Source organism: Tachysurus fulvidraco, chromosome 25 (genome assembly GCF_022655615.1).
Source record: "Tachysurus fulvidraco isolate hzauxx_2018 chromosome 25, HZAU_PFXX_2.0, whole genome shotgun sequence".
NCBI lineage: Eukaryota > Metazoa > Chordata > Actinopteri > Siluriformes > Bagridae > Tachysurus > Tachysurus fulvidraco.
In genome coordinates, this window is record NC_062542.1 from 17,527,060 (window position 1) to 17,554,559 (window position 27,500).

The 27,500-nt window shown below is 39.5% G+C and overlaps 3 protein-coding genes across 10 annotated transcripts in view; all 3 read right to left on the minus strand.

Moving 5' to 3' along the window:
* Positions 1 to 6,389: 6,389 nt before the first annotated feature.
* rpl22l1 (ribosomal protein L22-like 1) lies at positions 6,390 to 7,692 on the minus strand. Its single transcript, XM_027173740.2, has 4 exons — positions 7,635 to 7,692; positions 7,129 to 7,233; positions 6,843 to 6,964; positions 6,390 to 6,635 (listed from the first exon to the last, which is right to left on the minus strand). The coding sequence occupies exons 1-4, from the start codon at positions 7,641 to 7,643 to the stop codon at positions 6,494 to 6,496; spliced, it is 378 nt and encodes a 125-aa protein (XP_027029541.2). The 5' UTR covers positions 7,644 to 7,692; the 3' UTR covers positions 6,390 to 6,493.
* A 1,031-nt stretch (positions 7,693 to 8,723) lies between these two features.
* On the minus strand, positions 8,724 to 12,963 carry eif5a (eukaryotic translation initiation factor 5A). Its single transcript, XM_027173815.2, has 5 exons — positions 12,845 to 12,963; positions 11,548 to 11,737; positions 10,602 to 10,706; positions 10,063 to 10,194; positions 8,724 to 9,665 (listed from the first exon to the last, which is right to left on the minus strand). The coding sequence occupies exons 2-5, from the start codon at positions 11,713 to 11,715 to the stop codon at positions 9,603 to 9,605; spliced, it is 468 nt and encodes a 155-aa protein (XP_027029616.1). The 5' UTR covers positions 11,716 to 11,737; positions 12,845 to 12,963; the 3' UTR covers positions 8,724 to 9,602.
* Positions 10,120 to 27,500, minus strand: part of tnikb (TRAF2 and NCK interacting kinase b) — a 54,897-nt gene continuing 37,516 nt past the window's right edge. For 5 of the 8 annotated variants that reach the window (XM_047808737.1, XM_047808733.1, XM_047808736.1 and 2 more), the window contains 12 exons: positions 27,488 to 27,500; positions 27,279 to 27,393; positions 26,813 to 26,980; positions 25,694 to 25,790; positions 25,408 to 25,590; positions 24,674 to 24,817; positions 24,321 to 24,455; positions 24,091 to 24,191; positions 23,783 to 23,932; positions 23,048 to 23,207; positions 20,036 to 20,175; positions 14,927 to 16,942 (listed from right to left, as the gene is read on the minus strand). The exon at positions 27,488 to 27,500 is cut by the window's right edge and continues 169 nt beyond it. In XM_047808737.1, the coding sequence (XP_047664693.1) occupies positions 16,859 to 16,942; positions 20,036 to 20,175; positions 23,048 to 23,207; positions 23,783 to 23,932; positions 24,091 to 24,191; positions 24,321 to 24,455; positions 24,674 to 24,817; positions 25,408 to 25,590; positions 25,694 to 25,790; positions 26,813 to 26,980; positions 27,279 to 27,393; positions 27,488 to 27,500 (1,490 nt within the window). In that variant the 3' untranslated portion in view covers positions 14,927 to 16,858. Of the gene's footprint in view, positions 10,602 to 14,926; positions 16,943 to 20,035; positions 20,176 to 23,047; positions 23,208 to 23,782; positions 23,933 to 24,090; positions 24,192 to 24,320; positions 24,456 to 24,673; positions 24,818 to 25,407; positions 25,591 to 25,693; positions 25,791 to 26,812; positions 26,981 to 27,278; positions 27,394 to 27,487 lie in introns of those variants that run through there. The other 3 variants (XR_007139538.1, XM_047808734.1, XM_047808735.1) reach the window with 3 other exon arrangements.

Here is a 27,500-nt window from a genome sequence, read left to right on the forward strand (position 1 = left end):
CTTTAACATGGTGATGATTAAACATCAGACTGAATAAAAGAGGACTAGATGAAAACGGAGGCAGTATAAAGGTGTGTGTTTGCTCTGATCAGGGATGTGGCATCTAATTCATTATTAATTCCCACTGGAGAATGACTCTAGAGGCTCCAGTAGATCTCAGGTTCCACTTAAGATGACTTGTCGCTATGGTGACGGGGTCAGGGGTAAAAACTCAACGTGCTATGATAAAAAATAATCTGTTTTTCCAATGCATATTTACATTCACATTCACATTCCTCATAAACATTTATCATACTGTAATTGTGCTGAGTTCAAATGAGGATGATGATGATGATGATGTGACGATGATGATTATGATGATGATGTGATGATGATGTACAAGCCTCTCTGCTTTTGTTTCTTCTTGTGGGAGTAAAATGGACACACAAAACAGGATGGATGGCACAGTGTGTGTGTGTGTGTGTGTGTGTGTGTGTGTGTGTGTGTGTGTGTGTGTGTGTGTGTGGTAGCTGCTGCCTGTTTGAAGCATCTGGAAAGGAAATGTTTACACAGAAACAAACACAATAGCCATAAAGCTATTAAATCTGCCATTTTATACCAGCGCATTGTTTTGAGAGATGTCTGAAAGCCTTTCTACATGAATGCAGCGTTGTTTGCTCCATCCCTCACAAACAGTTTACACACAGCATGGGTTCAGAGCTCGTATGAGAGATTACCAAATGTATGTGCACCCTGACCAACACACACAGATATGTTCTCGATGAACATCTTCTTCCAGATTTATTCCCTTTGTTCTAATCAGCTCAACTCTTCTCATCTGGAAGGTTTTCCACTAGACATTTGATTGTGGCCGTGAGGATTTGTGTTCATTCGGCTGAGAGCATTAGTGAGATCAGACGGCGATGTTAGTGAGGAGGTCTGGAGTGAGTTGGAGTCAGGGCTCTGTGCAGGACATGAGTTCTGTATCTATTCATAACCATTTGTGTCACATTAGACGCAGTGTATAAAACCCTGACTGAATCATTGTACTGTGTGTTTGTTTCTAACATGACGATGATTTTACATTAACGCCTTTTAAGCAGACGTCCTTATCCATCATGACTGAATTAAAGAGTGAAGAGGGATCTGAAGTCTCTATCAGTGAGTACATTACCACTCGTTCACTAGAACACTAGTGCTTGATTTGATGTGATTTTTTTACTTGAATTTGTTTTTACCAGATCAAATATTTTCTGTTACTATATCGTGTTTGTTTACATGTTACATTAAAGACTAAACCCATGGCGAGGGTCAGAGTGTGAACGTATTGCAGTAGTGTTGGATGTTCAGCTCAGTTCCTCAATCTGCTTCGGGCATCTGCCTCAGATGACTCACTGTTGCTATGGTGACGCTCTAACTACATCAGCAGCTCAGTAAGAGCTTCACCAAAGCACTGTGACGATGACGATGACGGCATTGACCGTAGTAATGATGAAGATTAATGGTGTATTATAAGTGTGTGTGCGTGTGTGCGTGTGTGTGCGTGTGTGTGCATGTATGTGTGTGTATGTGTTTGTGTGTGTATGTGTATGCGTGTGTGTATGCATGTGTGTTTGTGTGTGTGTGTGTGTGTGTGTGTGTGCGTGCGCGTGTGTTCGTGCATGTGTGTGTGTGTGTGTGTGCGCGTGTGTTCGTGCATGTGTGTGTGTATGTGTTTGTGTGTGTGTGTGTGTGTGTGTGTGTGTGTGTGTGTGTGTGTGTGTGTGTGTGTGTGTGTGTGTGTGTTCGGAAGGTTCAACATTCCATGCCTAAGTTCTGTTCGGAGCAGACAGGAGTGAGGATTGATTAAGTGTGTGCTGTAAAAACTGGGCCCAAGTACAAACATTCTGATCCCTGGCACACACACACACACAAACATGCACACATGTGCACGCGCACACACACACACACACACACACACATACACACACACACACACACACACACACACACACAAACATGCACACACGTACGTGCGTGCACACACACACACACACACACACACACACACAAACACGGACACACGTGCACACACACACACACACACACACACACACACACGTTTTGTTTGAAGTTTTGTTTGAACAAATCTTTGCAGAACAAAAATGAATAATCCAAAAGAAGAAAATAAATAAAATAAAAAGAGAGAGAACATAAAGATAATGAAAAGAGAGATTTGAACAAAATAAACTCTGGAAAAAGGCAAAAGAAAAAAGCCAAGATGAGCCACATGCTTTAGCTGCGTGTTAATAATCTTGATAGTGAGAATGTTAATTGGTACATTTCAGCAGTTAAATAAGATCTCAGACAGATTGTTTAATTGCATTATTTAACTGGGATTACGGAATGTTTCATGAAAAACTCCCGAAACATTCAGTTATTCCTCAAGACATAACTGTCTGATCTCATGTCACTGATCTCATGGTTATTTCTGTGCTTTAAATCTGGATTGCAGTCTAATAGGATTTAAACTTCTCATAACCAGCAGCAGGTTCCTAAGGAGGTCAGACATAAAATCCAACCTGCAGCTTTTCTGTTATTCCAACATTTATTTATGAGGATTTTTTTTATCTGCAGCTGGAAGCCTGGTATCATCACACATGGGAACGTTTTACATCTCCTCCAAGAAAAACACTCAGAACTGAAGCTCCACATGAAGGGAAAAAAGCTTTCATGGAGCAAAATCAGAGAGGTTTTAAAAATAGCTTCAGGTGTGAAAATGTGTTTGGAACAAAAACAGTGACGGTGATGAGCAGAAAGAAAGAATCTGATTATTTCTTGTAGTAAATTTAATAAACACAGAAAAACAAGTTAAACCTAAATATCACGATAAGGATCATTCTTTTAATGTGGAGTTCTGCTGACATCTACTGGGGAGAGAGAGAGAGAGAGAGAGAGAGAGAGAGAGAGAGAGAGAGAGAGAGAGAGAGAGAGAGAGAGAGAGAGAGAGAGAGAGAGAGAGAGAGATTTTTGTTTTTATCTGTAGGCTAAAAGTTAGCACAGAGCTTTTATAAACAATTTAAATGTTTTTGGTCACAAGAATATTTACATATGATTTGAATTAGTAGGTGAAGTTATATAATATAATATAATATAATATAATATAATATAATATAATATAATATAATATAATGTAATATAATATAATATAATATAATATAATGTAATATAATATAATATAATGTAATATAATGTAATATAATATAATAAAGCTTTAGTTTTTCTTTTATTTCAACTTGAAATTGTATTATTTAACCAACATTCAACAAATAAGTAGAAAAATGTCAGGAATGAAACAATTTCAAGTTTATAAAGACTAAAAAGGTTTATTTAGATGTTTTTAATAGGATTAATAGTGATTCATTTTATTGTTAATGATGTTAAAGTGTCTGCGATCCTGTAGATTTGAACCTCAGCTATTTAAATAGGTGAGACTGAGCTCTGTCTCCTCCTGAGTGATTAAATCTGAGATAATGAAGTGGCTGTGATTAAATCTGAGATAATAAAGTGGCTGTGATTAAATCTGAGATAATAAAGTGGCTGTGATTAAATCTGAGATAATAAAGTGGCTGTGATTAAATCTGAGATAATAAAGTGGCTGTGATTAAATCTGAGATAATAAAGTGGCTGTGATTAAATCTGAGACAAACACAGTCAGTGTTAATGAGAACAAGAGCGGCTTCACTTCAGAAGATTTTATTATTATTATTAATTATTAAAAACTTTTATTCTGGATCATTTTTAAACTGATGACATTAAGATTACTGTCTGATTTTCAGTTTTATTTCAGGAGCCACTGAAATGTTTCACTTGTTCGAGTTTAATACACAGAATACAGTTTATAAACAGGACTGATGTGATCTGGTGTAATGTCTCAGTATTACTGTAAGTGAAGATAGAGCACTAAAGCATTCAGGAGAATCTACACTCAGCAATAACAAGAGGATCCTATGCAGAACTGCACATTGATGGAGAACATGTATCTATCATCCTAAAGCTCCTTCAGCTTGTCCTATCATAGAAATCCTTAAAAAGAACCATCTGTAAAACCCCGTCAAGGTTCTCTTTCGAGTTCCACATAGAAATCTAGAACCTGTTGAGTTTCTTTTTCCATCATGTGACAGAATATGATCGGCCCTTCTTTCATTCTTAGAAGATTGGTTCATTGGTTCTACAGCAGACAGATGATCCTCTCATAAAAACCTCACCTAAAAAACTTCAGATGAAGGTTGATGATGAAGCTCGCTGGTCTCAGCTGAGGTCCTGTTACTTTCTTCAAATATTTTCAGGTTGGTCAAAGCAGCCGTGTGTCTTCTGAGCCGGTTCTTTTGTGTTCCGAGTCGTCCTCTGAATCCTGAACTAGGAGCTTGTGAACACCTTGGAGGTCCAGATTCTGATGCTTCTGTAGCTCCGTTCTGGAAAAGCATTGATTTAAAAGATGAAGATTTTCTGCTTTTACCCATTGAACATGTGCGATGGAATGAGACCAAGCTTCTACTTGACCATGAGGGGATTCCAGAACACTCTGAAATGGTGCGAGTCCACATTTCACCTCGAGCTCGCTTCAAAACAATCTTTTCTTGGTTCTCTGAAGGAGAAGTTAAGGACTTCATGGAGATGGGGGAATCTGGACAGGAGAGAGTACATTCAAAAGATCTCCTCTGTCCATGAACATCTGATTTCAGCAAAGAGCTGGTCTTAGACATTAAAGTTCCCGGAGAACATTCCTCATTGTTCCTCTTGTGCTCAGGGCTCTGTGGCGCATAGAGCGGGCTCTGCAAGGCCACAGCGTGGAGTGGACTAGGATAGCGATACACTCCTGAGCCTTGGAAACTTCTCAGATCGGATCTGTAGGATGCTTCCAGGATGACTTGCGGCTGCAGGATGCTAGAGATATCAGGCCAGTGAGAATCAGGGTAGAGATCCACCACGGACAAGAATCCAGCGTCAGGAATCACAAGTTGTGAAAAGCCTTGAGTTGTGGTGTCACCTTTCCTCTCATGCTCCTGTTGGGTTTTTAATAAACAAATCCTCTGTGTGCAGTTTGTACCATGTTCCTGTCTGTAATCTGCAGAACTTTTAGGGTTCTGGTGACTTAAAAAGGCCAAAGAGGTGGAAAGAGAAATCATGGCATCAACGTGACTCTCACAGAATCCAGAGCTCACATCTGACTGACTGTCTTCACAGTCATTGCTCTGATCTTTGAGGTCTTCAGATGAATTACGAACACTTCTGGGATTCCTGACGTCTGTGAAGTTCTCATGTGAGAGACTACGTTTGAGTTTCAGCCTAAAAGAACTCTCTTCCACCCAGTACTGATATCGTCCCTGTTGAAATGTTAGTAGATTGTCTTTGTGATTAGGACTGTCCTGTTTCTCCAGCGCTGCCTCCACCATCTCTTTATGCCTCACTCTTAAGACCTCAAGCTCCAGAAGTCCAGCAAGAGTTGCACGGAAGCGTCCACGGATTTGTTTTCTCCTTGTTCCTGTCCATGTCTCTGCAGCTGAGACCTCCATGACCAGACCTTGTGTGGTTCCTGCACAAATGTAAAAAAGTCATCTGCTCTCCAAGTATTTATAGTCTGGTCCTCCACCAAAGGTACATCCCATCACTCTGTTCCTCTCAGTCTGGAGCTGCTAAAGGTGTTAATGAGATTTTCACTCATCAGCTGACCAACATAATGAAAGACCAAAAGAGCTCACTGCTCTGTAAAGGTTCCTTAGAGAAGTTAACACCTAACTGAACATTTTCTCACCATGAAATACTTTAGGATGATCATCAGAGATCAAAAAGATTTACATTTGTTTATCTCAAAGAAAATTTCAGTATTACTTTCAATGTTTTAATGCTCAATGCAATACAACCTGAAATCAACAGAAACTCGGACTCAAAATGAAGCTGAACCTCAAGCAGGAATAATGATCCTCTTCTGACTTGATTACCAAATAAAATCTTGTACAGTATAAAGAGGCTCAATATTCGCCATTATAAATAAAGTTACTCCAACATTTATATATGTTCATTTTTCAAAGCTGCAACAAAATCACTAGGAATAAATCTGAAGTAACTGATCAGAGACCCAAAGAAATAACGGGACAGAATTCTGTATGAAAAAAAAAAGAGATTAGACTTTTAAATAATCCTGTCCAAAGATTTGGAAAAATACCAATTTATATTAATAAAGAAATCTTAAATCTCTCTCACAAAATTATAAACCAATTTGAACACAATTCACTAATCTTTAATACAAGCTCCACTCCTGCGTAACAGATCACATCTTTAACGTGTTAAAAACTTTCATTATTCCAAAAGCCACAGGCTGATTTTTAAGCTTCATTTCATATTTTTTTAATAATAATAAATACAACACATTCAGGTTTAATGTAAGTTTAATGTACATTTATTGACAAAATTAAACTCTATATAAAGGAGGAGATTTGCTCCATCCTCCTCCTCCCCTCGCCACACGACGGCTTCACTCGTCTGTCTCAGACTCGTCTTCCTGACTGATCTGGAAGTATCGCAGCTCGTAGGTCTCCTTATCGGACGCCACCACACGCAGCCAGTCACGCAGGTTATTCTTCTTCAGGTATTTCTTTGTGAGATATTTCAGATACCTGAGAGAAGAAATCAGTTTGCATTCAGTTAGATATCAGACTAAATGTATAGAAACAGCTACATTTACATTAACAGGTTTAATGTGTTCGGATTCAGAAATGTTCCTTTATCACATTTAGTTTCTTGGGACTCCAACAATCTGTAACTTTACATAACTACAGTGTCCGAGACGGTCGACACGGCCATCCTCTCTGTGTAGCTCTCACCTCTTTGAGAAGCGTTTTTCTGATGAGATGCTGATCTTGTTTCTCTCCCGAACGATCTGCACCACGTTACCCAGATTTCCGGTTTTGCCGTTAACCTTCACCTTCTCTTTGAGGAACGTCTCCTGTTAGTGACATGACAATATGACACACTAGGGAAGAGAACCCTAGCTATAAACTAGGGAAGAGAACCCTAGTTATCACACAATATTAGTGATCCCTGAAGTCAAATATTTACTACACTTATGTTAAAATTATTTACTATACAAAAGTCAGTAATCATAGTTACAAAGTTGTTTGAGTCCAGGATCCCGTCCTCCACAGGATGTGTGCAGTCCAGGGTGAACCTCCATGAAGCTCCTTTTCTGTTCCTTTTCACTACAGACGGTTTGTTCTGTAGGAAACCAGGCAGAAATCATTATATATATATATATATAAAAAATATATATAATATACACACACACAATAGGTGATTATTACTATAATTATGATGATAGTTGCGCTGATGATTATTAGTATGTGTATTATTATCATTATTATTGTGTATTATTATTATAATTATGTTTTATTATTATTATTACAGTCCTGATCCCAGTCACTGATGTGCACGTGCGCTGCTTTTACACCGCGGATCACAATTGTGTCACAATCAGACTTAATAAATAATCACTACCAAATGTCTAAGGACTGATATTTGACATATCTAACACACAGGACTCTGCTGTAACCACAAACTCAACAATAAAACACAAAATAAACGTTAGTAGTTAAAGTTGCCTCAGAGCTCATACATACCGGCGCCATGTTAGAGAGAGAGAGAGAGAGAGGAAGAGAGGGAGGAAGTGACGTCAGTGCGCATGCGCGTTCACTCCGTCCGCCTTTTTATCCCATCCCATAATATAGGTTCAATTTTAACTCAATTTATTTCTATAGCACTTTTAACACTTTCCCAAAGTCTCAAAGCAGCTTTACAGAAGTATAGAAACAGAAGAGAGAGAAAAAGAAATAAATATATAAGAAGAAATACGAATACAAATTAATAAATGAATATATACAATTAAAGTTTAAAATTAATATAAAAATATTAACTTAAAATATAAAACACTATATATCTGTCCCTAATGATCGATCCTGAGGTGATGGTGGTGAGGAAAAACTCTCTGAGGTGATAAGAGGAAGAAACCTTGAGAGGAACCTGAGGTGAACCTCATCCTCATCTGGGTGACGCTACAGTAAATAGTGTTAATGTAAATAATGTCTCACTTTCCCTCAAACTTATATTTTACATTAAACATTAACCAGAACACTCCGAACAGATGAACATAGAAAACATCCAACAGTAAACATGATGAAACAATTACAGAACCATGAGCCATTTGGCCTTCATCTTAAACCCTTCCCTGACCAGATAAGGAGCAAACGTGATCCATCTTCAGGAGAACAGCAGACTTCAGTTAACTCTGTGATGTATATTAAATATTTACCTTTAGAGTCTCCATCTATCTTTGTCCTAATCTTTACATAATGATATTTAAATGTTTTGTGACTAACATGATGTGACGTGGTTTCTCCTGTAAAACACACCGAGCTTTATCTCCTGCTGTTCTTTCTGATGATCTTGAAGCTCGTATCTGCTCCAGGTTCTCCTTCACATTGTATATTTTCTACAGTTTAACACATTTAAAAACAAAGAATTTCAAAGACAGCAATTCGAAGTACATCTTTACCTTGAAGTGAGCATGTAGGGTTTGAGCCATTACACCACATGTTAAATGGTGAGGGTTTAAAATATTGCCCCCCCCCACTAGACCACATTCAACTAGTTTGCTCATATGGTCACATTTTCCAAGACAAATGCAAACACCCTACAACATGAGACATAAACAGGCTTCAACACTTTATTTAAGGTCGTCTGACAGCCAGAACCAGGCTGCTATTGCGTTACAGAGGTACTCGCACATGGCCATCACATCCTTCTGTCCATGTCACAATGGAGACCGGCACTTATAAACTCCACTGAAGGTTATGTGTCTTAGTGATTTTCCTTTAAAAAAAAAAAAAGTGTTTCCAGTAGTACTCAAAGTACTACAAAGTGCTAACTACCAGGACACTCGCATCTCACTTTGGGTAAAGGCAACAACTGAGAGAACTGACCTTAGTGCAGATACATAATCATGTTTAAATAAAAAATAAAATAAAAGTTATGGCACCCTTAATGCAGGAGGGGCTTAGGAGGAGAAAAAGAAAAAAAAAAACAAAACCCACTGGTGTCAGTGAGGGCTTTTTCTTCCCCTTATTTAAAATGCATTGAGCAAATATTCCACTGAAAGGCATCAATTCTGCTAAGTAACTATATCTGTTTTCATGTGTATATCCATATATGCCATGTGTAAATGGCAAACAGATCCTGCTTTAACATTCAGGAATGTAAATAACCAGACCAACGCCATGACGGCAAAACACAGTGGAACGGAAAAAAATACAATCAACTAAAAAAACCTAAAACAAATCAGAATGGCAAAACTGAAGAAAATTACATTGTCTAAAAAAAGCCCAGCAGAGTAACTGGAAGGAGGCACAGGGAGGAAACAAAAAAAAAAAAAAAACCCAAAACAACGAGAGTAACAAGGTGTGAATGTGTGTGTGAAGGCCAGAGCTTTGGTGAAGAAAAAAAACTGAAAGCAGGAGATTTTATTGTGGTGCATGTTGCAGCCTGAGCAGCCCAGTCTCTCTCTCTCTCTCCATCTGTCTGTCGCACGCTTACTATTTGGTAAAAGCCTTGATGCCGACTGCAGACTCTTCACCCATTGCCGAGAGCACAGTAATCTAAACAGAGAGAGAGAGAGAGAGAGAGCACATCACATTACTAATCCATTACTTACAATAATTAAGTATAAATTATACTGATAACATTCCCACTGCCATCTAACCTGTAAAGGTTTATAAACTATTATTATTAACCACTGTTTATAATAACCATTTAGAATATATGCACACTATTTTTTTAAATAAAAATCACTTAATATTGTAGGAGAAACAGTTGCTTTCAACCCACAAATAAATACTCACTGTTGTTTTTCCTTAAGCTTCAACAGCCATCATGAAACAACTAATACTGCAAGTTAAATTTTTGTCCTAAATATTCAAATAAGCTGCATAAAAATGAGAAAAACAGTTTAAGATTCGAGTCTTATTTTGAAAGCAGAATGTTTCTGTAACCCACCATCATGTCTTCTCCAGCACTGTGTTTGGATTCAATCTCCTTGCCCAGGTCACCCTCTGGAACACGAAGGTCTTCACGCACATCACCATTGTCCATCATGAGAGACAGGAAACCCTCATTAATGTCAACCAGCTAGGGGTGGGGTGAGGTGGGGATTGGGGTGGGGTGAGAGGGCAAAAAACAAACAAACATGAATTTTTGGGTGAAGAAAAAACTAAATTGGAGAAAAAGACTACATTACTTATTAAAAAGTAATACAACAAATCAAAGGAATTCATTAAACTGTTTTAGACTGATATAACAGATCATGTACAGGCACTCAGCTCAGTTATTATGATGCATCCCATAAATACATTTTATTTACTGGTACAAAACAACCAACTGAATACCACAAGACAGCTTGAAAACCTTTTACTCTTCAATGGCTGAGTTAACTATGACTTACTAAAATTAACCCAAACACAAGCATCCAGTTTCTCCATTAACCCCCCTCCTCATCTCTCTCTCTCACTCACTCACACACACACACACACACACACCTGGAAGTCGTTTCTCTTTATGTTGGGCACGTCCATGTTGTGAGTTGATGGACAAATATCTTCATACTTCTTATTAGTGAAAATGTCGATACCGACCAGGTGAACCTGCACAGGAGAGAGCAGATTTAACCTTTAAAACTCTCCACAGAACAAAGCGTTAGGGAGAAAAACACTGGGCTCAGAGTGAAAAAAACTAGATGCACAATTTTATAATGAATCAAACAATATTAAGGCATTAGATAAACAGTGCACACCCAAAATTATGTAGTGTCAATTTATATAAAACCTCAACGCTTATTTTTAAAAGGGGTAATTTTGCGGTTGAAGTCTCTAAATAAAACCGAACAGATTGGCTGAAAGATTGTATGATTCATTAATATATATTCATAAGACTGATACCTTTTGTGCATCACTCACCCTTGTGCAATACAATTTAATACACAAAAAAATTATAATATTAAATTCAGGATGAAATAACAGTATGCAGGTGAGACCTGTCCCAAGTGAGCGTTCTCTCCGACCAACACATCTGAAACATTTCCCCAGCTAACTTTAAAAAAAAAATGGGGAAATCCTGTGCTCTAGCACACCAGGGTAAAAACGTGTTAATATTAAAACTGTACGGTTTTTAAGCCTGTTGTCCAACATCCCTGGAAGAAAGAATAGGTTGTGATCAAAGTTAGATCTGACTGACATTGGAAACCGACATTGGAAAATGACTTTTTTTGGATCCAAAGTTTTCACTGTTTTCCTTTTCAGGCAACTAACTGATGTAAACACGATTGATTTGTCACGTATATATTAAGCTGTTTGACTGATTCCACATTACAACGTTTTTGTTTATTATGTTTTTACAGTGACATAACAAGGACTTCATGCAATACATCAATAAAGCTAAAAATTGACATACGGCGTAAAACAAAACGAGTCAGAACATCCTCCTGACCTTAGCGTGGCCGTGCTTTCCGGTCTTGGAAGTGGACATCTCAACGATTTTGCAGGGACGACCCTTCAGGATCACAAAGCCGTTCTTGCGCAGAGCGCTGCACTGCTGCGGGTACGTTTCAGAAGCCCCGGCGTCTCCACTGGTGAAATCAAGATCTGGATCTGCCATGGTGGGATATAATCAAGGGGCACTGAGGGCAGAAAAAACAGAAACAAGATTTATATCGAAGTAAAAGCCGAGAACAAAAAGCAAGCAACGTGAAACAGATGCAATAAAAAGTGCAGTAAAATTATCATTGTGTCTGAACATTCCAGCTGTGAGCAGAGCTTCATTACCCTTTATAAACATATACATACTGACTGGTACACACAGCTCATCAAGTCAAACGATATAATATTCATATTTTAATGAAAATAATTATAATTATATATATATATATATAAAATCAGGGTGCGTCACGTCACGTGTTTCCACACTGACGCTATAATCATTCATCACAATTACCACTAATCATTTAATCCATGAACACAGCGATGTTCACACCAAACACAAGTGGTGTATAAAGTGGTGTGTAAAGTGAAATATTCCGCATGTAAACATGCTGCTTTTCACGCCCAAATGCCGGTGTGTAGAAAAGCCCAAACTCCACACTAACGGGTATTAAAGCGTTATTCCGCTTTACACGCGTGTTCACACGTGTGCATGATAACCCTGGGCCTTGGACAAACTTTGTTACTTTAGACACACGAAGTAAGGCCACAGACACCACCGACACACTAACGGACCAGAAACGGGTGCTAATAAAACTGTAAACATTCCGACTTTAATGTCGGCGGACGTTTAAATAAAGATCCTTTAAGAAGCGGTTACCGGCGCGTGCGCTCACTTACATACGTTTCTGCGCTCAGCTAGCTCGCTAATATCACTAAAGCACAACTCTCAACTACTTTCAGTCATATTTTAAGCTCGTTAAAAGACACCATGAACATAAACTCTTAAATGACGCGAACAATCAGCTTAAACCCGCTGTAATCACCAGTGATTGTGACCTGTGCGCGAGGAAGGCCTCGTGCGCGCCATCTGTTAGCCACTTAGCTAACTTAGTTACTCCTCAAACAACTGTGTTAAACAACGCGTCGTTTCTTTATACACACTTTTACAAATGTCCAAGGCGACGCGTTGTTGTTGTTAAGGAGTCACACTCGTCAACACACCGAGTGACACTTTAGACCCAGTTATATTTAAGAAATTTCACATTGTTTTCCACAAGAGAAAGGCGCGCGTGTGCGATACTTACTGCCAAGAAAAAAAAAGAATGTCAATGCGCATGCGCGTACAATTTTACTGCGGCACCCGTATAGTGGGCGGGGCTACACACACACACTCAAATACACACACTGTCTGTCTCTCTCACACACACAAACTCACACACACACTCACACACACACACACACACACACACACACACACACACACACACACACACACAATGTCTCTCTCTCTAGTTAGTTACAATATACTTTATTTTATTTAATACTTATCATAAACATCAGTATTGGTTAAATGTAAATGTGCAAACATTCCGAGATGCTTTTGCATTAAATTTGACATTATTTGGGATTTAAAATATCAGTTAAATTTAAGCTAAATTAATGATAAAATATAGAATGAATTGTTTAAAATCCAAATATCTGTGAATAAGTACAGAAATTAATGAATAAATAAATAACCAACAGCAAAAATGTCATTTGATACATCGATTTATTAAAAAACAGCAAAGTTCTAATGCTTTATGTCACATGGGAACAAACTGTGAAGATATTCGTGTAGAATCTGCATCACTCCGAACTCAACGACCCAAATTCTGAACATTTCAACATATTTTTTCTACCAAATTCAGACAGAAATGAAATACCAGAAAAAAATCCTTGATACATGTTATTGCTAATAATCCTAGCTGTGCCCGAACATGACTGAGTGTTAGGTTTGGTTTTCATTTACATCGGCATTGATTCCTTTCAGGCTTTCATTCAAATATAAATAAGACGAGTGCTTTTCCCCTGAAAACAACTAAAACCAAAAAAAAAAAAAAAAACCTAAATAAAGCAGGGAAAGGAAAATGTCACCATACAGAAGAGTTCAGTACATCATTTCGGCTATAATTTAGCAGTGAAAATATAAAGAAAAAGGAAAGAAGCCTCAAACAGTACTGGGATAAATGGAGAATAGGATAAAGTGATATTACATAAAGCACTGATATTAAACATCTCTGACATTCTAATATAGAGTTCAGCACTTTCAGACTGACGAGCTATTCCAAATTACAGCTAGAGAAAAAAATCCCTTCGCAAAAGAATTAGTAATAATACTGTCGCCTCCAAACACAATGACAGACCAGAAGTATACTGTACAAATAAATCCCATCAGAATAACCAGCGTCCAACCTCGGCTCGTCTGTTAGATCCACAGTTTATAACCACTCAGGCCACCACATTTTTACATCAGAATTATAAAATTCAGTATTCAGTATCCAGAGGAAAAGTACCAGGCTCACATCAGATGAGATCAGACCTCAGGCCTAGTTCAGAGTTTTCAGTAGTGTGATTTTTTAAATCATTTTCATCATTTTAATCGTAACATTCATGTTTTGGAAGCAGTGAACAAATTCTTTTTACAAAAAAAGCATGATGACGTGAATAAACGTGAAAAGAAGTTAAATATAAAAAAACTTGTGAGAAATAACGGCAGTCCGTAATTCTGTAAATAGAACTGCAATAAAATTTAGATTAACATTAAATATTATTAGAATATTATTTGCATATAAAATCCAACTCCAGGCTTCATGTAAATGTAATATTTATATTATTTCACTCTTTATATTTCACTGTAAAGTTTTTTTAGTTTTTAGTTTCTGTAACAGAATTAAGAATGTTTAATGAAATATTATTAAATAAGTTATTAAAATGGAAATTCACTTGGAGTCAGGATTGGAAGCATGTAATGATTGTTAAAATACATCATTTTATTGTAATTATATTTACAGAATTATTCGCTGTGTGATTTATTTTACTGCTAACTTTATATTTTATTTAGCCTGATTTTTTGCTAACAGTTACGATAGCAGCTTCAATTACTCAAAAAGTAAAGAATAAAAAATTCTTTAAAAACCAAAATGGAGAAATATTTTAGCTCTTATTTAGCCAGAAAATAAGCAAATAAAAATGTGAGAAATTCCACATAAGTTTGTGTGGAACTTAACAAACTACCAAGAACGGTAGTAGGATGTGATGGATTTACTGATGATTAAATGAAATTAAAATTAAGACAAACGTGAGATTAAAAAGTGAATTTTTTATGAACAACAAAAAGAGACGAGATGTTTTAACTTCAATTCACATTTTTATGCTCGAGTGAAGAACAAACTGGTGGTGAAATCCCCAATGTAAAGCTACAGACATGCAGAAACACACACACACACACACACACACACACACACACACACACACACACACACACACACACACACACACACACACACACACACAGGTGGTCTATTTCAGAATTAAAACGTCTCGGAGATTTTGCTGAAACTAAAAGTCTCTAATCTGCAGTCTACACACTCGTACACACTCGTACACACTCGTTCACACTCGTTCACACTCGTGCACACTCGTGCACACTCGTGCACATACTCAATTTGATATTCGACTTTATTACATTTATCAAGCTTAATTTCAATTATCTGAGTTTAAGTGAAAAGAATCGTTTTGTTTTCTGCACCATGATTCTTCTAAACGATTCGGCACTAGAGCACCAAAACATCCTAATAAAATGCACCAGTGAAGAAAGTTTTGCTGAATTTATTACAGGTGTTAAACTTTCACTTTTTTTTCTTGTGAATTTGTAAGAATTATAAACATTCAAGTCGTATTTGAGTATGAAATTTATCCTGACAGATTTAACTGAATCGCTTAATTTTTATCTTGAATCTAGTGACAGTTAATTGTGTGTGTGGGGGGGGGGGGGGATGATTAAAAAAATAAATAAATGATCAGGATGCAAAAAAAAAATTATTTATAATAAAATGTCTATTATAAAATTGAGATTCCTCCTGTGCCTTTGTCTGAATTCTAGTGAAAGTTTGATTAATAATGACGTTATGGTTGAATATAAACTTGACTGGAGGAAGTAATGAGGTAGGTTTAGAGGAAGCTCAATGCGCTGAATGTCATCACAATCTGAGAAAAAAGAACAGAATCCCCTGTGTGTTGTGTGAGCAGATTTATTAAAGGATTATCTTAAAAAAAAACTCACATAAACCTCGAACACAGCTCTGAAAGTTTCAGACTGGAGGTTCAGGTTTGAGCTAAAACCCGCAGTCCACCCACACGTCAGAACCCAGATCTCCTGCTCTTTATTGCCCTGAAGCAACAACGTGTAAAAGGCGAAACTCCATCATCACGTGTCGATTGTTTATGAAGAGAAACTGAGCTTTAATTTAATTTACAAATAATTTCCTAGAATTCGGCTTTAACCTTCTGCATAAAACATCCGCACATTCAGACCAGACTTAACTATCGTCTGATGTTTTATATAGATGGATAGTGAGGGCACACACACACACACACACACACACACACACGTGCGCGCACACACACGTGCGCGCACACACACGTGCGCGCACACGCACTCTCACATGCACACACTTGCACATATTTTGCAAACATAGAAACCTCACAGACTTTTGTACAGTTACAGTGTGATGAAATGCAAGAACAGAACATGAAAGAAACACACACACACACACACACACACACACACACACACACACACACACACACACACACACACACACACACCTTTCCATAGAATTGTTTTGTTGAACCAACAGCAATAAATTATTGTGATAAAAGTGACTAAACAGTTACAATATCATTAATTTTCTTGATTTTTGGCCGTCAGTTCTGTCCATCTCTGTTCTTCTCCAAAAACTGCATCATCATGATAAAAAGGAAGCCGCAGGTCAGAGCCGTGTGGAATTCTGGGTACAGGAGGTGGCTGTTCTTCTCTCGGCGGCCAGAGCTTCGTGTGGATGTGAGATGAACGTCGGCTCTCTGGAGCGGCTCCTGGCCATTATTTTGTTTTATTGATTTATTTTCTAAAAGTATTTAATCTTAAAAGCAGCCCTGTGATTCCACACACCGTGGGTTCTAGTCATTCTGTCCCACCCCATCGATATAGAAAACAGATACACAACGCAGGGGGCGAGTGGTGGGGCCCGTGGGGGGAGGGACAGGTGTGTGGGCGGGGTTTACCAGTTCATCATGGAATTTCTGTTCAAGGTCATGAAGAAAACTTGGCTACTGCCTCCTGATCGGACGGAGGCAAAGAAGACCTGGCAACAACACAGGGGGCAAACAGACGAGTCGGTTACTCACTCAGGACATTTATAGAGGCAGTGTTTATAAAAAAAAAAAAAAACACCTCTCTGTTCTTTTTTTACTGATATTCACTCGGTTAACACTGAAATTACACACGTTAACAACCAGCAGCTTCATAACAACTGACCCAGGAACGTTTCCTAAATAAACACTAAATACACACTAAACACACACTAAAACACTAAATACACACTAAAACACTGAACAAACACTAAATACACACTAAAACACCGAACAAACACTAAATACACACTAAATACACACTAAATACACACTGAACACACACTAAAACACTGAACAAACACTGAATACACACTAAAACACTGAACAAACACTAAATACACACTAAATACACACTAAAACACTGAACACACACTAAATACACACTAAAACACTGAACACACACTAAATACACACTAAAACACTGAACAAACACTGAATACACACTAAAACACTGAACAAACACTAAATACACACTAAATACACACTAAAACACTAAACACACACTAAACACACACTAAAACACTAAATACACACTAAAACACTGAACAAACACTAAATACACACTAAAACACCGAACAAACACTAAATACACACTAAATACACACTAAATACACACTAAAACACTGAACAAACACTGAATACACACTAAAACACTGAACAAACACTAAATACACACTAAATACACACTAAAACACTGAACACACACTAAATACACACTAAAACACTGAACACACACTAAATACACACTAAAACACTGAACAAACACTAAATACACACTAAAACACTGAACAAACACTAAATACACACTAAACACTGAACAAACACTAAATACACACTAAATACACACTGAACACACACTAAATACACACTAAAACACTGAACACACACTAAATACACACTAAAACACTGAACAAACACTAAATACACACTAAAACACTGAACAAACACTAAATACACACTAAAACACTGAACAAACACTAAATACACACTAAAACACTGAACAAACACTAAAAAAAAACTAAATACAACACTAAACACCTAAAAAACTAAATACACACTAAATACACACTAAATACACACTAAAACACTGAACAAACACTGAATACACACTAAAACACTGAACACACACTAAATACACACTAAAACACTGAACAAACACTAAATACACACTAAAACACTGAACAAACACTAAATACACACTAAATACACACTAAAACACCGAACAAACACTAAATACACACTAAATACACACTAAAACACCGAACAAACACTAAATACACACTAAATACACACTAAAACACTGAACAAACACTAAATACACACTAAAACACTGAACAAACACTAAATACACACTAAAACACTGAACAAACACTAAATACACACTAAAACACTGAACAAACACTAAATACACACTAAATACACACTAAAACACCGAACAAACACTAAATACACACTAAATACACACTAAATACACACTAAAACACTGAACAAACACTGAATACACACTAAAACACTGAACACACACTAAATACACACTAAAACACTGAACACACACTAAATACACACTAAAACACTGAACAAACACTAAACACACACTAAACAAACACTAAATACACACTAAAACACTGAACAAACACTAAATACACACTAAATACACACTAAAACACTGAACACACACTAAATACACACTAAAACACTGAACAAACACTGAATACACACTAAAACACCGAACAAACACTAAATACACACTAAAACACCGAACAAACACTGAATACACACTAAAACACTGAACACACACTAAATACACACTAAAACACTGAACAAACACTAAACACACACTAAACACACACTAAACAAACACTAAACAAACACTAAATACACACTAAAACACTGAACACACACTAAATACACACTAAACAAACACTAAATACACACTAAAACACTGAACACACACTAAATACACACCAAACACACACTAAACAAACACTAAATACACACTAAACAAACACTAAACACACACTAAACACACACTAAACACACACTAAACACACACTAAACACACACTAAATACACAATAAACAAACACTAAACACACACTAAACAAACACTAAATACACACTAAAACACTGAACACACACTAAATACACACTAAACAAACACTAAACACACACTAAACAAACACTAAACACACACTAAACAAACACTAAACACACACTAAACACACACTAAACACACACTAAACACACACTATATACACACTAAACACACACTAAACACACACTAAACAAACACTAAATACACACTAAACAAACACTATATACACACTAAACACACACTAAATACACACTAAACAAACACTAAACACACACTAAACAAACACTATATACACACTAAACAAACACTATATACACACTAAACAAACACTATATACACACTAAACACACACTATATACACACTAAACACACACTAAACACACACTAAACAAACACTAAATACACACTAAAACACTGAACACACACTAAATACACACTAAACAAACACTATATACACACTAAACAAACACTATATACACACTAAACACACACTAAACAAACACTAAATACACACTAAAACACTGAACACACACTAAATACACACTAAACAAACACTAAACACACACTAAACAAACACTAAACACACACTAAACACACACTAAACACACACTAAAACACTGAACAAACACTAAACAAACACTATATACACACTAAACACACACTAAACAAACACTAAACACACACTAAACAAACACTATATACACACTAAACAAACACTATATACACACTAAACACACACTAAACAAACACTAAATACACACTAAAACACTGAACACACACTAAACAAACACTAAACACACACTAAACAAACACTAAACACACACTAAACACACACTAAACACACACTAAATACACACTAAAACACTGAACAAACACTAAACAAACACTATATACACACACTAAACAAACACTAAACACACACATTTGGACCCATTTTATCTAAAGCCCACCTTGTCGTTTCTCTCAGACAGAAACTTCAGTCGCTGAGCTCGCTTGTGCATGAAAACTCCGTCGAGGTGTCCCGTCTCCACGGAACGGATCTCAATGGCTTTCTCTCCCCATCCCATGATCTGGTTGGAGTGGATGTAGGCTGCAGGAGAAACAGGAAGGAGGCAGGACACAGGACGTGGGACAGGACAGAGATGATTCTCAGAGCAATAAACACAACACACAGCACTGTGAGAAAACCCTCCCGCTGCTCGACGACTTCTGACGGACAAAAGCAACCAGAAACCGACCCGATCTGAACCGGAACCGAGTGGAAAACAGCGGGTTGCTCATGACACCCAACACCAGCAGGAGGTCATTATTGCAGCAGTTTCTGAAGCAAAACTTCTGAAAACTCGTCACCCTCCAAATGTGCTGTGATTATGGAGGCAGGTTTATTCTGTCCAGTAAAAAGTTACAAATTTTACATTTTCTCCATTCATAAAATAAATCATGACTGGAATCGTGAATAATTCATGTCTGATTTCTCTAACAAACAGATCTGAAGATAATTATTGTGGTCATGAGAAGTAGTTTTGTTCTCTTCTGTAATTTGATTATTCATTTGGATCGATTGATGATGTCTGAAATGCCAGCTGCTCGCTCCGAACACAAACTAAACCCCAACATTCACATACTTCCAAGACAAAGATGAGAACAAACATCCAAAGCTAGAAGGTTAATCATACAGACAGCGATTTACATCAGATGTGAGATCAGCAGCAGGGGTCATTAATTACAGACACTTTTAATATCAGCATCTTTCATTCATCTGGTTCAGTCTAATGGATCCTTCAATTTAAACACACACACTCACTCGCACGCGCTCACACAGACTCACTCTTGCACTCGCGCACGCACGCACGCACTCACTCGCACGCGCTCACACAGACTCACTCTTGCACTCGCGCACGCACGCACGCACTCACTCGCACGCGCTCACACGCGCTCACACAGACTCGCTCTTGCACTCGCGCACGCACGCACTCACACACGCACACACTCGCACGCGCACGCACACACTCGCACACGCATGCACACACGCGCACACGCACGCACTCGCACACGCACGCACTCGCACGCACTCGCACACGCACGCACTCGCACGCACTCGCACGCACTCGCACACACTCGCACACGCACACGCACACACTCGCACACACTCGCACGCACTCGCACGCACGCGCACGCACACGCACGCACGCACACGCACGCACTCGCACGCACGCACACTCGCACGCACGCACGCACACTCGCACGCACGCACGCACACTCGCACGCACGCACGCACACTCGCACGCACGCACACTCGCACGCACGCACGCACACTCGCACGCACGCACGCACACTCGCACGCACGCACGCACACTCGCACGCACGCACGCACACTCGCACGCACGCACGCACACTCGCACGCACGCACGCACACTCGCACGCACGCACGCACACTCGCACGCACGCACGCACACTCGCACGCACACTCGCACGCACGCACACTCGCACGCACGCACACTCGCACGCACGCACACTCGCACGCACGCACACTCGCACGCACGCACACTCGCACGCACGCACACTCGCACGCACGCACACTCGCACGCACGCACACTCGCACGCACGCACACTCGCACGCACACTCGCACAGGATCCATTCATCATGCTGTAAATTTAAAAGATGCAGTTGAGGTTTAGTCAATAGACAGGAAATAAACACTCAGATCTTTCACAGATTCACACAAAAATGTGAAGATGAAACAAAAATATTTAGATTGTGACTGTGGTGTTAGTTAATGAAGAAAACATTAACAAGAAAACACAACACAATGAATGAAAAATACACTGATAGACACAGCACCAGAGCTCGGGGTGAGAGGGGCACAAGAGGGGCACAAGGGGCGCAAAAGGGCACCGAGTCTGAACTGAATGTAGGGGAAAAGAGTGAAGCTCCAGAGAGATGAAGCCGGTTTTCCTCTGTGTGATTTCAGCAGCGTTTTCAGATGATTCCTCATTGCAGTGTACAAGATCCTGTGATCGTGTGTTCTCCATGTGACATTAAACCGTCCTCTAACGACAGACCTGTAGTTCATTACAGAACATTATTTCTATGTACAAAGTCCTCAATCAGAGTGATGCTGAAATCAGCTGCTGCACAAAACCACTTCACATAAACACACTTTCTTCACAGTGAGCTGGAGGTTGTGAGATCGGTGTGTGTTTCCTTTACAGTTCTCTACCGGATCTGTAGCAGTGCTGTGAGTCTGCTGCAGTCTTTACAGTGGATTTTAGGCAAACGAAGCAGCACTCACACACACTTTAATCACAAATTTCTCACAAACACACTAACTTTGGTGTCACTTATCTTTGGTTCTAATGTATTACATCATCATGTGTTATAACACAAATCTGCACTAACAAAATATTATTTTATTATATTAGTCGCTGCAACACTGAAAATAACAGAAATCACACAGTGTAAACCCGACCTAAAGATCAGCACACAGGCAGAGTGTGTGTGTTTAGTGTGTGTGTGTGTGTGTGTGTGTGTGTGTGTGTGTGTGTGTGAGAGAGAGAGAAATGCAGCCAGTGGCACTAGATGAACTGAAGCTGAACTGTATAAACAGGTTCTTTCTCATCAGGACTAAATTATAGCTTTGGACTATGAGGCCATGGCCATAAACATCAGCAGGTCATTACAAGAGTCCTCCATGTCCACATGAGTCGAACTACAGGTGCTCAGGATCGGCCGGACGACCTGCAGCTAATGTTCTACTGTGTACAGCGTTTTTGACTAATCTGCTGTTTGTGCTTCTATAACAATATCATCACCGTCTTATGATTAGCGACAAACTTCAATTCATCTGGTGCAAAAGGCTGCTTGATGACTGGGGCAGGTTCCAGTAGCACCCGGGCCTCAGGGTTCTGAAAGGAGACGGGATCATTTTCGTGTGCCAATAAAATAAACAACCACGACCTACCAACAGAGGTGGGCATCTCTCCCCACTGTAGCACCACGTCTTTAGTGATTCTGCCGTATGTGTTCACATAGACTCCCTCATCTTCATAACACAGAAGCATCTCCATCCCGTCGGTCTTGGGGAGTACCACAATGGCGTGAGGGGTGACACTGCCCTGAATCTGAGGGAGGAACACGGGGAAGGGAAGGGGTTTGGGACCGTCAGCCTCGGGTAACAAGCACGAGCACAAAATTAGCTGCAGGAGACCTTTTCTTTTCCGCTCACTGGGCAGGGTGTGAGAAACTGCTGCAACAATAAAGTCTCCCAATAACAAGTGACCTGCTCTCTCACACACACACAAACATACATGCACACACACACACACACACACACACACACTCACACACACTTAAGTGCCAAAACTTTCTGCTTGCTCTGGTTCACTTTATCAGATGGTTTTTGTTGGTCAAAGGTCGTAGATCGGGGAAATGTTTTGCTCTGAGCAACGCACAAACACAACTCTGTACACAACATTACAACACAGAAGATCTTATGTACACTAGATCACTAATTATCTTGGATCTATGGATATGATTCAAATAATTGTATTCTTCTTCTTCTTCTTATTATTATTCTTCCTTTCCTCTTTCATTAGAAACAAAAGCGATGCAGTCGTGTGTCCTTGTGATAGAGGAAGCGTCTGGTCACAGGTGGAGGAAGAGGAAAAGCCACTCTGCTCAGCACTCCGTCACTTACGTGCGATGGGATGTAGATATCGTACGGGTTTCCCGAGTCGACATCGATGACGTGAAATCCGACGCTGGAGCCATAGATGACCTTTAACCTCTGACCTTCCTCTACGGTCAGATCCACCAGCTGAGGTTTGTGCTGCAGATCTGTGAAGGACTTCAGAGAGAAAGAGAAACCTGTAAGAGCTCTTCATCCTCAAGCTCTGATCTGTTCGACTTCTATAAAAATAACTCACTCTGAAAGAATCTGATTCATTCACAAACATCTGACGCTTTAACGCACAGATAAACCTCTCCTATAGAAATGACACTCACCTTAAAAGCCATAAATTTGTGATACGGCTTCGGAGCCCATGCGTAAATCTCTACCGAGTTCTTCAAGGCAATCACCAGGAACTTGATCCGCTCGTATTTTACTTTCACACGCAAAGACACCAGATGAGATTAAACAGAAATAAAATCATATTTAAATATGAATATAAACATGGCAGTGCAGCAGGAGATTCATATACGAGCTGCCAGAGACGGTGAGGAACAGAACATACCGACTTTGTAATGAACGCAGCCTTCCAGATCTCCCACTGTGGTCCAGCCCTGCTTCTTCTCCACCTCAGGGTCATTGTGGAGGATCCGGTTCCTGAGCCATGACAGGTAGTAAACCCTCAACTTGTTCTTTTTGCCTGAAGAAGACGAGATAATGGTGTCATCATTTCAGTAATCATCATCATCATCTGCTGGTGTGAATCTTTCCTCTGCTTCCTTCTAAAGAAAAGTGGAGTTGTGTCTCTGTTCACACTCGAGCTCATTCATGTGCAACTGGAAATATTACACATCAGTTTAACACAAAAGAAGACGATAATTAAAGTACTTTACTCTTTACTCCTCTGCTCTTTCTCACCAGAGATGGTGACTAGGACGTTGAGACCCTCCAACACGTCCATCTGCTGAAAGCGGCGGCGGTTGATGAGGTTGTAGACTTTCCCCTGACCGCTGCGGTCCAACAACATCAGGCCATTCTCAGTCCCAACCAACAGATTCACACCTACAGCAAATAAAACCCCCAGCCTTATACTCTCACATCCTCAATACACATGGTGTGTGTGTGTGTGTGTGTGTGTGTGTGTGTGTGTGTGTGTGTGTGTCTGTGTGTGTTACAGAATAACACTCTTACTATCCTGAAGTTGATCATTTTTCATTAAAAGTAATTGAAAGTATTTTATTCTTCTAATAACACAACAGTTTAGACAAGAAACGTCACAGCACTCGTTTGTCTCGTGTTGTGTCAGCTCTAAACACTTGTCCCCTCGGCAGTCTCTCTTTATTCTCTCTCTTTATTCTCTCTCTCTCTTCAGGTTAATAAGAGAACATTGCTTGTTACTGAGAAACACAAAGCAGTATAAACTCCTGTTCCTGAAGATGTGGAGAACTTGGAGTTCCAGCTTCACCTCTGACTGCTACACCCACCTCACACTGGAGACTCCTTCCAAAACTCCTCACAATGTGTTTAATCAGTTTACATGACATTAGGATAAGAAACTGTTTGTAAATCAATTCAGATTTAAATGTAAAATATCTGTCAGATTTTAAAGTAGGATGAAGGATTATTGAGATCTGCGTGATGCTGAAACTCACCCCACAGAGCAGCACACAGGATCTCAGAGTTGAAGCGTTTCTTGTATTTGCGGATCTCGGGCGTGTCGCTGTGCGGCCGGATGTTGGTGGGATTGACGTTGACGACGGAGATCTTCCGAGCCTCGTTGAGCCGAGCCTGCTCCTGTTCCTGCTCGTGCCTCAGCAGCTCGTCGACGGAGAGAGCTGCGGCCGAGAAGGACACGATTTACTGAGTAATAAAAGCTGGGACAGATTATTGTTCTGTACGGATTCATTACAGATCTCAGTAAAGCACAGGGACAAGAACCTGCTGCTGAGTTCTCACTGGTCTCTTCAGTGGGTGACGTCTGGTACACTCGCGGATCCACGAACGGGGTAAAGGAGGCTTTCGAGCCGCTCCCGTACTGTGGACCAAACACACACCTGTTACTTCAGGCACAACATCTGGCAAAGCAACACAGCTGTATCCAGTGAGCAGAGTAACACTGCCTGTTAATCCTGAGCTAATAACACATTATAAACGCATAGTTAGAAATATAGCATCCATAGCACATTATTAAGGCTGGGATAAGCTGCAGAACTGCTCATGGGGGGTAATAGATACAGGTATTTACAGGTACATAACGCATCATAAGAACACGGTAAAGAAAATGTTCTGAACATCTGTACTGCATGTACATCATAATGCATTAAAGCAAACCTCGATCAGATCATATGCTCATTCTCTATAAAGTGCTATAAGCTCTGGAATACGGCTGCTCATGACAGTTAAACTACATTTTATAAAACAGGGTCATGTGACTTCATAACATTAGGTTATGTAACACATAGCGCCGTATGGAGGTTATAACACATTACAGCACATTGGTGTACATTAATGCTATATTGAGAAGATGTTATAATACAATATGAAGTCCTATATCAGCATAAATACTTCTAAACATCAAATGTGTATATTAGACTCTATAAGGCATTATGAATGCTACATGTTTAGTTTATAATGCATTTTTCATACAGGATTCACAGTAAGTTATCAAAAGCGTTAATTTCACATGCGCATAATAACGAGCCATAAAACAAATGTTTTTAGCAGAGCGTAACAGTTAGTAAGCACTTAGCGATGGTGATCAGTGTGTTATAATAATGTTATGGCTCATGCGTTGTGATGACGGGAGAAAAGCGTTAATGAGTGATTAAAATAAATACAAAAGGAAGCCTGAAGCCGGACAAGACAGCGGGCGTCCCTGAGACTACAGCCAGGAAGCACAGCCATGTAAATATATAAATATATTAATATAGACATATGCGCTTCATTTTGGACTAGGCTGAATAGGGATGGTTAGCGAGGTCAAAGGTCAGGGTCGGGTTAGTGGGCAAAGGTCAGAAGGCGGGGTGGCTTGGACTGACAGGCTGCACTGTAACCTACTTCAGCCACAGAGTCCATGTCCTGCCCAAGCAGACTGGAGTGGAGCCCTGGGCCTTCGCTGGGCGTGGCCAAGGGGGAGTGGCTTTGCTGCACTAGATCAGGAAGATTGGCGTTACCAGGGAAACCGTTGCTCTCGGCATGACCTGAGCGCTTTCTTTCCCCAAACATCTGCAGGAGAGGAAAAGAGAAAGAGGTGCTATTGCTGTCCCTGACACCTGGCATGTCACCGCCACAGCGCCACCTGGTGTTACTCTGAGAAATGCAGCAACCTGAGCAGCCAATCAGCACTGAGACTACAAAAGATGCTGAAAAAAGACCCAATAAACCAAGAAATAATAAAAACCAAACAAATGAAACAGTGACACATGAAACTAATGAATGCAGGAGGAACTGACTGGAGTTCAGATTGCTGATGAAGACGAGAGAAGGTCATGTGGTGCAACCGAGAAGATGCCGATGTTCTCACCTCTCTCATCATCAGTGTGCTGTCTTTAGAGATGTTTCCGTACGACTCGTCTTGGGAATCCTCGGGACCCACCAGCGCTCCGAACGGCTCGCTCCCACCCTGACCAGCTGATGGCCTGAAAGCAACATGGAAAGAGAAGCAGAACATTTTTACAAAAATTACAACACAATGTTCAAAACCGTCCAAACCGGAGCAGGTTCAATCCTCACATGATGCGAGGGA

Excerpts from the sequence above, each read along its gene's own strand:
- eif5a (XM_027173815.2), bottom strand. The coding sequence starts at position 11,715 with ATGGCAGATCCAGATCTTGATTTCACCAGTGGAGACGCCGGGGCTTCT. Across the intron at positions 10,707-11,547 it reads GAAAGCACGGCCACGCTAAG|GTTCACCTGGTCGGTATCGA; the intron begins GTCAGGAGGATG and ends TCTCCTGTGCAG. Across the intron at positions 10,195-10,601 it reads TAAAGAGAAACGACTTCCAG|CTGGTTGACATTAATGAGGG; the intron begins GTGTGTGTGTGT and ends CCCCACCCCTAG.
- rpl22l1 (XM_027173740.2), bottom strand. Across the intron at positions 6,965-7,128 it reads TCCTGGACTCAAACAACTTT|GAGACGTTCCTCAAAGAGAA; the intron begins GTAACTATGATT and ends TGTCACTAACAG. Across the intron at positions 6,636-6,842 it reads GAAAAACGCTTCTCAAAGAG|GTATCTGAAATATCTCACAA; the intron begins GTGAGAGCTACA and ends TTCTTCTCTCAG.